The sequence below is a fragment of the Podarcis melisellensis genome, assembly GCF_964234715.1.
Source record: "Podarcis melisellensis genome assembly, chromosome: 4".
Lineage (NCBI taxonomy): Eukaryota > Metazoa > Chordata > Lepidosauria > Squamata > Lacertidae > Podarcis > Podarcis melisellensis.
In genome coordinates this window covers 66,264,690-66,278,108 of record NC_138531.1, presented here as the reverse complement: position 1 = coordinate 66,278,108, position 13,419 = coordinate 66,264,690, and the positions used below count along the sequence as shown (strand labels likewise).

At 39.2% G+C, this 13,419-nt stretch overlaps 1 protein-coding gene across 6 annotated transcripts in view; it reads left to right on the top strand.

Moving 5' to 3' along the window:
• ARL13B (ARF like GTPase 13B) overlaps positions 1–13,419 on the top strand; it is a 39,637-nt gene continuing 26,218 nt past the window's right edge. Inside the window, exons 1-4 of one of the 6 annotated variants that reach the window (XM_081908512.1) lie at positions 1–161; positions 725–885; positions 2,294–2,364; positions 6,572–6,821. In XM_081908512.1, coding sequence (XP_081764638.1) covers positions 827–885; positions 2,294–2,364; positions 6,572–6,821 — 380 coding nt within the window. In that variant the 5' untranslated portion in view covers positions 1–161; positions 725–826. The other 5 variants (XM_081908516.1, XM_081908515.1, XM_081908517.1 and 2 more) reach the window with 5 other exon arrangements.

The following is a 13,419-nucleotide window of genomic DNA, read 5'->3' as shown; positions in this document are numbered from 1 at the left end:
TCGTTATCGGCCTGCTTCGGGGACCCGAACCAATAAGCGATCTCCCGAGGCGTCACGTGAAAGAGGGGAAGGCGGGGCGAAAGCAGCGGGGGTCACGTGGCTCCGTTGGACGGGCCGCTCTTGAGAACCGGCGGCCGCTTTGGGGGCTCCCGGAGTGACGGGTGAGGCGGAGAAAGGGCGGTTAGCGGGGAGGGAGGGAGGGAGGGAGGGGCCGGCGAGTCCCGCGCGGCGCCTTCGAAGAGGACGCCCCTCCCCTCCGCGAGGGTCTGGCTGTGATGGGGAAGCCGGGGGTGGCGGACCTGTCTCGGTGAGTTGACGTGCTCTTACCCTGAGGCGCTGGTAAAAGGGGCTCGTTACGCTCGGCCCATTTGCCTTCTGGGCGCTTGGTTAGGGAAACGAGGCTCAATCCAGTGTGGGGTGCCGGATAAATATTCCCTGAGGTTAAAATCCAACCTCTGGGAATATTTTGTATCCATTATCTAGGAAAACTTAGGATCCAGCTTGCACCTCTGCGCTACAAAATTGTGTATCTGGTGCGAAGAGATGATGCTCCACTACACTGAAAACAAAAAACCTGCTTTTTTAAACTGCAACTTTTCCTGTGAGGTAGCCACTTGAAAGCCAGCCTTATAAAAGCTGTTGATTTCTGAGTTGGTTTTGGAATAATAAAGTTTGGTGATTCATTATTCATTGTACCGGTATCTCCTCCCTTTTTTTATTTTAGGTGTAAAACAGCATCCGAGTTGCTTATGTCTTGGAACTCCAGGATCCGTCTACATGCTGCGTCCTTAATTCATTTGGTGTGCTGAATGGCTGTTAGATAGGGATGTATAGTCTGATGGCTAATTGTTGCAACTGGCTAAAGCGGTGGCGAGAACCTGTCAGGTAAATTACTAGACGTTACAACCATCTCCTTTTCAATACCTTGAAGTAGTCTGAAGATTGTATTATGTCTGGCAAGTGTCACAAAGAGAATGAATATGCCCAGTGCTGTTCTACTTGTGCAGCAGACTTCTGCTTGTGCAAAGGAGCTTTGATTTTCCTACAGGCCACTGCACAAGCTCAAAATTTGTTCCTGGGATCCCTCTAGAGCAGATTTTAGGGTGAATGAGAACACATTGTGCAAGTGGAGTGCCACTCATGCAGCAATGGATACAACCCAAAGGCTTTAAAAACAACAATAGCCCAACCATTTTGAAATGGTATATTTTTTAAAACTGTGAACTGAAGAGGGTAAAAGAAATTGGTAACATTAAATGTGCACTTTGAAAGGCCATGTGGATGTGAAAATACAATAGACCTTTATTAGTGGCATTCATGTGCCTGTTCTTATTCCCCAGTCTTATTTAAAAACTTATTGGAACTGTTTGCAGGTAAAGGTCCCTGTGTCTCTCCATTTTCACTAACCCAGGGTTTTATTTGAACCAGTATTCAGTCTCTAGCACTTTCTGCTGGAGATTAGTTCAAGAACAAAGACCTCTGGATATGAGTATGATGTCTTTGTTAACTGGGGGAACATAATCTGTATGTGGGGAAATGTGGTGGTTAAAGGCATGGCAACATGGCACAAGGAAACCACGACAACATTTCTGTTCAGTGCTACAATTGACATCATCTATCCACATTAATCAAAAGGCAAAAACAGAATCCCCCCCCCTCTCTCTCTCTCTCTCTTTTTTTTTTTTTTTTGCTGAGAAGCACTGCTGTCCTTTTTTTTAAGCAGAAAAATGATTTCTTCTACCCAACTCAATATCCAAAGCTTGCTAGTTCTCCCTTGGTACTTGTTTCCAGTGCCACAGTATGGCCCAATAAAAACACAGGTATCTGGACATAGCACGAGAGGAAAGCAACACAATGCTCAGAGATATTTCAAAGTTTGTACAAATGTGGGGGGGAAACTTGACAAAAAACATATTTAAGTACACAGGGAGACCTCTACTTCTTCATATTTATGTAACTGCATCTCAGGATCCCTCTGTGCTCCAAGTCCCTTCTCAAAACTTGCATTTTCCAGGAAGCCTTTGGAGTATCTCCCCTAGTCACGCTACCCTATGGTATGAGTAGTTGAATTTTTTTGCATATTCTTCCTCTGTTTTCCCAATGCCTCTATTCCCAACTCTCCATTGCTTCCATGTAAGATTACAGTTACAAATGGTGCTGCATATAAGTAATAGGTACTTGGTGGTGTTGATGATTCTCGAAGATACATTCAATCCCTCCCCCCTAAAATTCTATATGGCATTCAGTCAAGACAAAGTCTGAAAAATATTTTTTCTTTGTATATAATTCAAAGGAGTGTGACATTAATCATGGTGGGTCTTGATAACGCTGGAAAAACAGCAACAGTGAAAGGAATCCAAGGAGGTAAGTAATATCTAAACTATTTTTGTATTTATAAAAGTATTAAAATGAGCTTTTAAAAATATTGTTTGCACAGGAGGAATTTTTTTATTTATTGCCCTTGGCTAAAACAAGGCCAAGACTGCAGTCCTGGTTATCTGGGAGTAAACCACACTGAATTCAGTAGATTTACTTCTGTGTAGACATGGTTAGGATTGTGCTGCAAGATGCCATATAATGCTAGTAAATACAAAACCCCCAACTGAATAAAAAAAGAATTTCTGTTAATGGCTATACTGTTTAATTACACTCGGGATATTTAACACTTTAAGGCATACGTTACAGATACTGCACTTCGTTACTTCATTAAGGAGGGACCAAATACAAATGAGTGACCAAAACCACAGATACAGTGGTACCTCCAGTTGTGAACACCTCTGGATACGTATCCTTCGGGTTACTCACGCAGCAAACCCGGAAGTAATGGGAAAGGTTTCCACTGTGCGTGCATGAGCAGAAGCGGGTTACCACTGCATGTGCAGAAGTGGCGCCTCTGGATGCGAATGTTTCGGGGTTCACACGGATCCCTGGAACTAATTAAATTCGTATCCAGAGGTACCACTGTAGGTCTAGGAAAAGCTATGTAATATAAAAACCATATTGTCAGAAAGGCTCTGTATAATGTTTGGATTAGATACAAGGATCTATTTGAAAGTAAAACCCCTAGATGGTTGTCACCAATGGAAGCAAAGGCAGTCAAAAAACTTAATATGGACTCTGACTGGCTAAAATATTGTGAAATTCTAGAACATGATGGTGAAAAATATAAACTTAAGAGCTATGAGAAGCTAAGGTTTAAAGTTCGAGATTGGTTGCACTACCATCAGATAAATGAAGTATTTAAGCAAGACAGGAAGATAGGATTCCAGAGTGAAAGGTCTAAGCTAGAAACAGAACTATTGGAACCCAATACTAAGAATCTTTCTAGAATGTACAATTTGCTGCTGAAATGGAACGTACAGGATGAAACGGTAAAATCAGCTATGATTAAATGGGCACAGGATGTAGGTCATGATATTATGTTCGATGACTGGGAACAGTTATGGACCACCGGTACCAAATTTACGGCATGTTCTGCCTTGAAAGAAAATATAATGAAGATGATCTATAGGTGGTACATGACCCCAGTCAAGCTGGCTAAGATTTATCATTTGCCCGAGAATAAATGTTGGAAATGTAAAGAGTCTGAAGGAACCTTTTATCACCTTTGGTGGACCTGCCCAAAGATTAAGGCCTACTGGGAAATGATCTATAATGAAATTAAAAAAGTCCTTAAGTGGACGTTTCCTAAGAAACCAGAGGCCTTTCTCTTGGGTATGGTGGGCCAATTGGTACCGAAGAAGGATAGGACATTCTTTATGTACGCTACTACAGCAGCAAGAATTTTACTAGCAAAGTATTGGAAGATGCAAGAACTACCTACTCTGGAGGAATGGCAGACGAAGGTGATTGAATATATGGGACTGGCAGAGATGACCGGCAGAATCCGCGACCAGAGGAAGGAGGCGGTGGAGGAGGACTGGAGAAAATTTAAAGTGTATCTTGAGAACTGTTGTCAAATAAAGGACTGATAAGATGTCGAGGGGTAAGATATAAAGAATTACAGCTGTAAACTATAAATTGCAGGGAATAAATTTTAAGGAGGAGATATATAGAAATGGACTGAAGGGTTGCTAAAAAATTGTAAAACAAGGATGCAAAGTAGGAGAGGTATGGGGAAGTCTTTTAGTTTGTAAGGTTTTTTCTCTTTTGTGTACATGTTTTGTCTTTCTCTTATGTTGTGTTGTATTCTTTTTATGCTTCTTGTTGTGAAAACCCAATAAAAATTATTATTAAAAAAAAAAAGAAAAGCTATGTAATATAGCAGGATAATTGCTTTCTGTTTGTTGCTACAAGTTGCACTTTTTAAGCTGAATGTGGGTTCTTTTCTAGTTGAAAGCAAAACTTCTGTTGTATGGCTGTGCCCCTCCTTTGAATTCTGATTGGGCTTATATTTGGAGATGCCATAGCCACTTGGGCTGCAATCTCATGCACTTACCAAGGAACAAGCCCCATTGAAAACAGTTGTGCTTGCTTCTGAGTATGCCTGCATAGAGGGTGCAGTGAATCGCTGTCAGAACTTCTCAATTTTTTTGAGCATTGCTTTCATTTGTTTTGTACATCGTTAGCCACATGCACATTTTTAGTGCTTCCAGAGCCTCTGGATATCACTAATACTTTGGGAGCAATGTAGATGCAAAATGAGGCTGTTACGCTCAGATATATGCACTTCAATATATATACACTACTACTGCATGTTTCCAAAGTAAAGGGTTTACAGACAGTTGTTGGAGAAGATTGGTGCCTCTATCATGGTAGAGAAAAATAATGTTTGTTAGGAGTCACCTTGTGTCATAAAATGGAAGGGAAACATCTTTGGTAAGCATTTGAGGAACTGCTGACATAAATTATTTTTTAATTATAGCACATATATAAAATATCCACATTAATGAGGCATTTCACATTTTAGTTTAGGATAGAAAATCAATGCTTCCCTTTTGCCTCCCCCCTTTGTATGTGCAGTAACTCTTATTTGCTGAAATGCACAGTAATGAGCAGACATCAGTAAATTTTACCTAAAAATCAATGTTGTAGGTATTACCTTTTTATGATATTGACTTGTGATATAATTTGGAAAGAAGGAAATTGTATGTGCATAACAAAGTGTTATTCTAATGATATTTTTATATCCCTATTTATAATTGGGAAGGTACCAACAATTTGCCAGATCACCTTTATCTCTTCAACCATAAAAATCTCTTTTAGCATCACTTTCTCACCTCTGCCAGCTCCAATAAAACAGCATGCAAGCTTAGCATCAAATAAAATTTCTGTTTCAGCTGGGGAGAAGTTTCAGAAGTGTCTGTTTTGAGTGCTTAACAGTTTACTGACATACACGAACACATTATTTTGGATGAATCCAGACCAGAATAACAGTGGATTTTTCATATGTGAAATAGTGAGTATCTTTTCTAGGTGAAAAGATCATATGACTTCAATATGACCCAGATCCAAAGGACCCACGGGCAAGGGCTTTTCATTTTCTGCATCTCAGTGGAAGCTCCTGACAACTGAAAAGTCGCTGTGAACATCAGGGTATTCCTCATTATGGTTCTCAACTGAAACTGGTGAAAAGAGAAAGTCACTTCACTTCTCCCCTGCCCTGAAAGCTCTTGGCATGGGCATCTTTTGGCACAGTGATGCCTGTAGCTCCAAACAAATTCTCATTCTAACTTTTCTTGGGTTATGAAGCCCTGGCAGAAAGCATTCCAGCAACAAATTATCTTCATTAAAAACAAATCTGGATTGAAATGTGGGAATATGAAATCAAGTGAAACAAGATCATTTTAATATGAGGAGTTTGTCACCTCCACCTGTCTTTATTGGGTTGCTTCTTCAAGGTTTCTACTCAGGGTATGGTATCTAGCTCTCTCAGTTCTTCATAAACGTGGCATTGTTTTGCATATGAAGTAGACATTATTAACATGAATTTCTAGTCCCACAGTGAAATATTGCCTTAAACATGTCCAGGATTTGTATAGTTCTGTTCTACAGGCTGAAATTGGTAGCCTACCATCAGTTAGACCATAATTCGCAGCAAGACAGGTGATAAGAAATTTAATTTGCATTCATTGTGATCACAGCAGCTTATGCATTATTGTCTGTCCACATGACATCTTGTGATCCATGTTTGTAATATTTGTAGCCATTATATACATAGAAAAACTAGAAACGGGTCTGTAAAATTCATGTTATTCTGATCCTGTAAGTACACCAATCTCTCTTACCAGATTGATGCATTGCCCCCACCCCCACCTCATCAAAAATAGGCTGGAGAAGAATAACATTTTGGAAATAGGTTTCCCTTTCTCCAAACTTGATCTTGAGTTGGAAAACATTACCCTCTTCTTACCTTTCCTTTATTTGATACTTTGAGGATTATGGTTCCCGATATTCATTTTAAGTGTCTCTCTGTGTGTGCTCACACATGCTTGTGTGTCTGTTAATGTAAAAAAAAAGTAACACTTTACAATTTGAAAAACCAGTATTCTGTCTTAAAGTGCCCACAACCCCCCCAAAAAAGATAAACTGTATCACAAGTGTCTCATAACTTGTTCTTTAATTTCATCAGAGTCCCCAGAGGATGTGGCCCCAACTGTTGGCTTTTCTAAAATTGATCTTAAGCAAGGCCGGTTTGAAGTCACAATCTTTGACTTGGGAGGTGGCAAGAGAATCCGGGCTATCTGGAAGAATTACTATGCTGAATCATACGGGGTAATATTTGTTGTGGATTCCAGTGATGTTGAGAGAATGGAAGAGACAAAAGAAACTATGTCGGAAGTTCTAAAGCATCCCAAGATAGCAGGGAAACCTGTACTGGTGTAAGTAACAAAAATCAAGAATTATTTTAAGTACTGATCTATAACTTGAATATATTTCCTAAAACATTGAGTTTGTGATACTACTTTTTCCTTAAGTTGCCTTTAAAGCGGAATATTTTCTTTCCAACCAAACAAGCAGAGAAATTAAATTGTATTGTGCTGCTGTTGATGTCATTAGAAATGACTTCAATATGGAAATGATATCTGCCATTCAATATGGCAGAACTATTGTCTGTGCAAACACTCTTGAAATGAGTTATATAATTTCTGCAAACATTCCATTATTGCCTGTAGTGATAACTCTATAATTGTTTTGATGAATAACGATGTCAACACAAGTAATATGACCCTTGTGTTGTCTAACATAAGCATGTTATTAGCTAACCATTGGTATTAATGAGGTCTCCATGTTTAACACCAGGGGGTGCAAGTGATGCATTATCAGAAGAACCTGGTGTCTAGAAACTGAAGTTGTCTCATGCATAACTCTGTATCTTGGGATGTGTGCAGGTCTTTCTCCAACATGTAATTCCAACATCAGTGTAATGATGTAGCAGAAAGTGGATGCACTGCAATTTAGACACCTGCAGAGTAAAATACCCTTCTGCCGTTCTGAACAATATGGTCATGATCCAGCCACAGTGAGGCAGGTTTAAGTCTATTTTAATGTAATGCTAACTTACATGTTCTTAATTCTTCCATTGAAAGCAGTGGGGCTTGATAGTCAGTTTAAATTAGAACTATGAATTTAGAATTAGAATGAAATGAGAAAAGTGACACTCAATAGCAACTGGTAACATTTTGATCTGATAGGGCTGCAACTTTTAATATATTGCCTTTTCAGCACAACAAGACTTAATACATCACTTACTAGAGGGTTTATTAATTGAAAGGAACGTTGTGCTTAAAATATAATTGAACAAATCCCAGATATTTAGAGATGAATTTCATATTGTTTAATTATTAAAAAAATCAAAGTTTCATGTAATTACTAAAACCGTTAACTTGTTTAATTTTTTGTATTAATTACCCATGGTTAGTATTAATTTTTTGGTAAAAAAATAAATATGAAAATTGTATTTGTGTGAAATTTGTGCTATTACAATGACTTTCTGTACTGCATCACCTGTGACCAATCTCACACCCTCCCTCATTTTGCACTCATTGTTCGGACACCAGTTGCACCACCCTAGTTACTCTTCCGGTTGACAACTTAATTCTGATGACTGTACAAAATAACTGGCAGAGGAAACTGAGCAAACCATCCTGCCAATTGCAGAGAACACTCTGAATAATCTTTTATCTCTGATGTTGGATTTTTGGAACTCAAATGTGATTCAACTGATGAGGATTTCAGGAAATTCAGTTTGGAAAAATTTTCCTTGAAATATCTCCCTGTATATCCCAAAACAGGAGAAAGGCTCTCCACATCATTATACAATTTATGCCTTAGTTAATCTGATTTTGCTGTGCAACAGACTGGATATTTAAAGTGTTCTAAGATCTGGCTATTTGAAATTTTAAATTTCATGTGCATTTTTTGAATTTTTTGGGGGAATATATATATACATTTAAAAAGTATTCGTGAAGTGTTTTTTTAATTAAGCCCCAAAATACTGTTTATGATTAAAAGTCAGCAATGTTTCAATACTTTCTAAAAATTAAAATAGGGGCACCAGATGTGGATGGGGGCATAACATTTTTATATAATCTGAGAGGGGGCATGGGCTAAAGGTTCAGAAATATAGCTTTAGAACTCTTTCCACATTTCTGTCTAGGAGCTTCTTGTTTATAGATAAATCCCTACAGGTGAAGATCTTGTCATCAGTTACTTCAATCATTTTATAATAAAAATTGTTCAGAGTTTTGTTTTGGAATGAGTTAGCTATAGCTGCCAGCTGCTATTTTTATTTCTTAACTTAATTATTGAGCTACATGTTTGGGGGAGGGAATTGATCATACTCCTAGTCCTAACATCTTCACTTTAGACAACTGAAATACTGACAACATTTTGCTCTAAAACAATTAGGGTGAAATGAATGAAGTTTTGCTTCTAGGCAATTACTTGTTATGATCCCTCTAAGCTAGTATAAGGTTGTAACTTTAGGATAGATGGTTTTGCAGAAGAATATCTAACCTTTTTTTATTATTATTTCTGGGCCACTATCCAGAATTAGATTTGTTTGTCTCTGTTGAAGTTTCAGTCAATACTTGCTGAAAGTCCATCTGTCTTCACTGGCCACAAAGAAAGAGTGAATGTGTAGTTGTGTGTGTGTGTGTGTGTGTGTGTGTGTGTGAGAGAGAGAGAGAGAGAGAGATGTATGCCTATGTACTTGTATTTCCCTGTGACACATAATAATATACTTACCCGTTATCTCAAACAACTTCCTGTACCTATTGGTATAAAGGATTTGGTGGTGACATGATCGGTCTTACTAGTGACCTATGTTAAATTGTAGAAACTGAGAACGAGATTGACTCACCCACTATAATCTAAAAACACTGAAATGGTTGTGAGGTATCAGGCCCATGGATGCCCTCCTCTTTCATACCCTGGGCAAAAGTAGTTATGTACAAAAGTACATCTTAGTTGTCCATAATATTTTCACTTGAAGTCTTGATATATGAATATGTTCAACATGTTGATGGCTTTCTTCAATATAAACATGCTCTAAATTTCCAAGTTTGTACAAATACTGTATTTTTTTCCAGCTTACCTAGTGCAGCCATCTTTAACATTTTCATACCAAAAGCTCCCTCCTTTAAACCAATAGGTCAAATTGGCACGCAGTTTTAATTATATGTGCACACGCCTGCCCATCTCCCTCCCTCCCACCATCTCTTACCAAAGGAATTCTGGCAGATACTTAATGGGCTGAATTTTTCTCTTTCATGCCCAAGTTCTACCCTCCTTTGCATCTGGTGACCTATTAGGCTCTGCTTTCTTGTAGTCTAATGGCAGATTACTATACCCCAATCTTAGGTAAAATCAGTGCTATTTTTCACTTTTCTATGCCCCTTATTTATCTGATAAGAAAAACAAATGTTAAAGAAGCCCTGAAAGTGGTTTTACGATATTAGTGCATCTCATATGAAGTCAGAAAGAGACTAGTTGTGGGTCCTGATTTAACTGGTTGGACCAATTATTCTAGTGTACGTGTTTGTGCCTTTTAATATATTTTGATCAGACCATATCTGTAGCATTACCTTGGATGCTGTTTAGTGGCACCTAATTGTAAATCACTGTTGGTTGGAAAGGCATGCTATACATGCCTCCTATTGATAGCATAACAGATATCCCTTAACTGCACCTCTGGCTGGGCTGGGGGAATTAGGATCATGTTGTTGCACTAAAGCATGCATGGTTGTTGCATTAAAGCATGCACAGTATCTGAATGGACCTGCTGCCTATATGAATCAAAGATATTCTCAGACTAAGTGCTCTTCAGCCAAAAGCCCCTTTTTACACTGACCAATATTTGTGAGCACAATCCTAGTAAAACAAGAAAATGCCATTCTGGTATAGAACACAGGAATTTAATATTGAAGGCTTAGTTACAAATACCTATCTGGCTATAAAGCTCTATAGATTACCTCTGGTATTTATATATCAGCCTAAACTATTTCAGAAGGATGTGAGGATTTCAGTGCTGAAAGTTGTAGATAAAAGTGAATACATTCTGAATGTGTGTTATTGTACTGAATCATTCAAATGTTTAGAGTTGCAATACCTTTTTAAGGGGATTAGAAGACTTTTTAAAATGTTTATTGATTGAAATCCTATACACAGAAATGAGAGTAAGTCCCATTGAATTCAGTGGGACTTGCTTCTGAGTAGATTTCTCCAAGATTGTACTAGGAGTTCTCTTCTAAACCGTATGGAGCTTTCCATCAGCCAGACTGTATTTTGGAGTCAGCGTTCGAAATTAGCTGAGCGCCAGTCACATTTTTGACTGGCAAGTGGCCTTTTGCGACTGGATGATGTCTGGGTGCCACCCTTGGCAACAAGCATCTCCCCCTGCCTGGCTGCAGTCAGCTGGTCTGCAGGCACAGCAGCAGCAAAAAATGTGCATTTGCGGGGTGAATCAGCTTCTCTAGGGAGGGAGTTCCAGAGTCTGGGAGCAGCCACCAAGAAGGCCCTTTCCTCCTTTCAGGCATGCCTGTGAAGGTAGTAGGACAGAGAGAAGGGCTTCATTGAAAATCTCAAAACCAGGTCATATTTGTGTGAGGGAATACAATCTTTCAGAAAGCTTGGACGTTAAGGGTTTTATAGGTCATAACCAGCACTTCTGGTAAGCTAGGGCCAGTGACACAGAAGCAGGCAGGAGATTTGATGTGCTATTCTGAGATATGAGACTCTTTATAAATACATTTTGTGGCCTGCAAAAAAATCCACTGTTTACTTCTAGATAGAAACATTTTTGTCCCTCTTGTCCGTAAAAATAAACTTAGCTCAATGTTTTTCCGTAATCATAAACAATGTTCTCCTTCAAACGATGTTTGAAGCTTTGTTTTAGATGGCATCCTTGTCACAGTCAGGAAGAGATAAGTGAGTAGCACATCCTTTCAGAAGGGAACTTGTTTACCAAATCACGCAAAAGAATTATTCTGATAGGATGTGTGTGGTGCTGTAACATAGCTCTTATTCTTAAAATTATTTAATTACTCCTGAGTCTGAGGTTTCAAGTGTCTTTTTTGTAGCAATAATGACTAATAATAAAAGCAGAGATTTTTAGGTAGTAAATTCAGCAGTACATCCTGTACTTTTTAAGCAAATGTTCTGAATCACAGCAACATACAACTTGCAATATTGTAATATGCCAAGGCAAAAATCGTTGTCTGTTCTTTCTGAAAATGTTTAATTGTTTCCCTAGGTTGATGTATGTTCAGTTGCAGGGGAGGGGAGGGAAAGGTATTGCTAAAGCCAGATACTTCATGTACAGGGCCGGTTAAACAGAACTTTGCCACATAGATTAGGAGATTAGGAGTGGTGGTGAAGTAATAAGTAAGCATGGTTTCTGAACCACTTACATAGTGGTTATTTAAATACTACTGAACCTTCCAAAAAGAGACTCCCGTACCACTGCCGTAATCTATTTCAGGCACTTTTTCTTAGACTCTTTATGCCAGTGAGCGTAAATATCAGTTGCAGCCAGTTATAGTGGATCAAGAATGGTCTCTTACTTGTCTTTACTTTTGTATATGCCTGTTCCTACAGTGTTGTGGACTATTCCATGCCGTGACTATTTTATTTGTCTCCAGTGTAAGTAGGAGGAGTAGGAGTACAGAGTCAGTAGGAGGCAGATCAAAGAGAAGGAGTATGACTAGGAAAGAATGACTGTCAATAATGTAACAGATGTGTTTTCTGGTATCTTTTTGTTTCAGTTCATGTTGGATTACAGTGGTACCTCTGGATGCGAACGGGATCCATTCCGGAGCCCCGTTCGCATCCTGAAGCGAATGCAACCCACATGCGTGGGTTGCAACTCGCCGCTTCCACGCATGCGCGTGACGTCATTTTGAGCGCATGCGTGAGCTGCGAAACCTGGAAGTAACGCACTCTGTTACTTCTGGGTCGCCATGGAGCGCAACCCGAAAAGGCTTAACCTGAAGCGACTTCAACCCAAGGTATGACTGTATCTTGGTGACCTATAAGCATGTTTAGCTGATAACCATTCGTAGGAACTACATGGCAGTGTTTGTGTCTATGGCTTTCCATGCGCCCATGGCTTTCCATGAATGGGGAAGTGTGCTGATGCACCAGGAGGAAACAGTGGCTGCTTCTTTCCTCTCCCATGGTTTCACTCACTGTTGGGTCCAAATTTGAGCTTGTGGTTTGCCTGACTCCAAATGCCTGACTAAGTTAGCAGTAACTTAGATTTATTATTGGTCCCTTGCTCAAAGTGTGTTTGGGAGAGCCCAGGATCCTAGGTATGCAGAACACTAAACCAAGCCATGGCTTAGCTCTCAGTAGCGTAGAGGAGTTTGGGAGGAACTTAAGTGGCTGCAGTTTCATCACTGTGCAGCAGCACACTTGCTCATTCACAGTAAGCCACAGTTTGGCTTAGTGTTATATGTGAATGAGACCAGTGTAGGAAGAAAATATAGCCATTACACTAAGGAGCTATAATGGCTGGTTGGTTGAGGGGGTGGAGAAACCGGGTGTTGTAAAAATAATTGAGGGAAACTCTGTCCTAGAGTCTTATAAGGATAACCAGTTCATCGCATAAACCATACTTTATCATTTTTTTTACCTCCTTAAACTGAAAAGCCCTTGCTTTTAAGTACAAAATTTTGTAAATGGCAAGTGTAAAATCCTTGGTGTTGTATTGCTATGTTTTTGCCACAGCTATTCCTTCAGGTTACTTTAAATTACAAGGTTGCATGAATGTAAATACGCTGCTGTTGGAAGAAAATGTTATATGAGATTTTAACTGGACATGCTTGGTTTGAAAAACCTGACTAGCTTGGTAGTGACTATTGTGTGCTAGTCTTGCAAAATGGGAAGGACTGTTTTTTTTAAAAAAATGCTGCCAGGGTGGGGGAGAATTTTAAGTGTTAGGGTTGAACAACAGCATCAGCTGTTCATGCTTTCCTT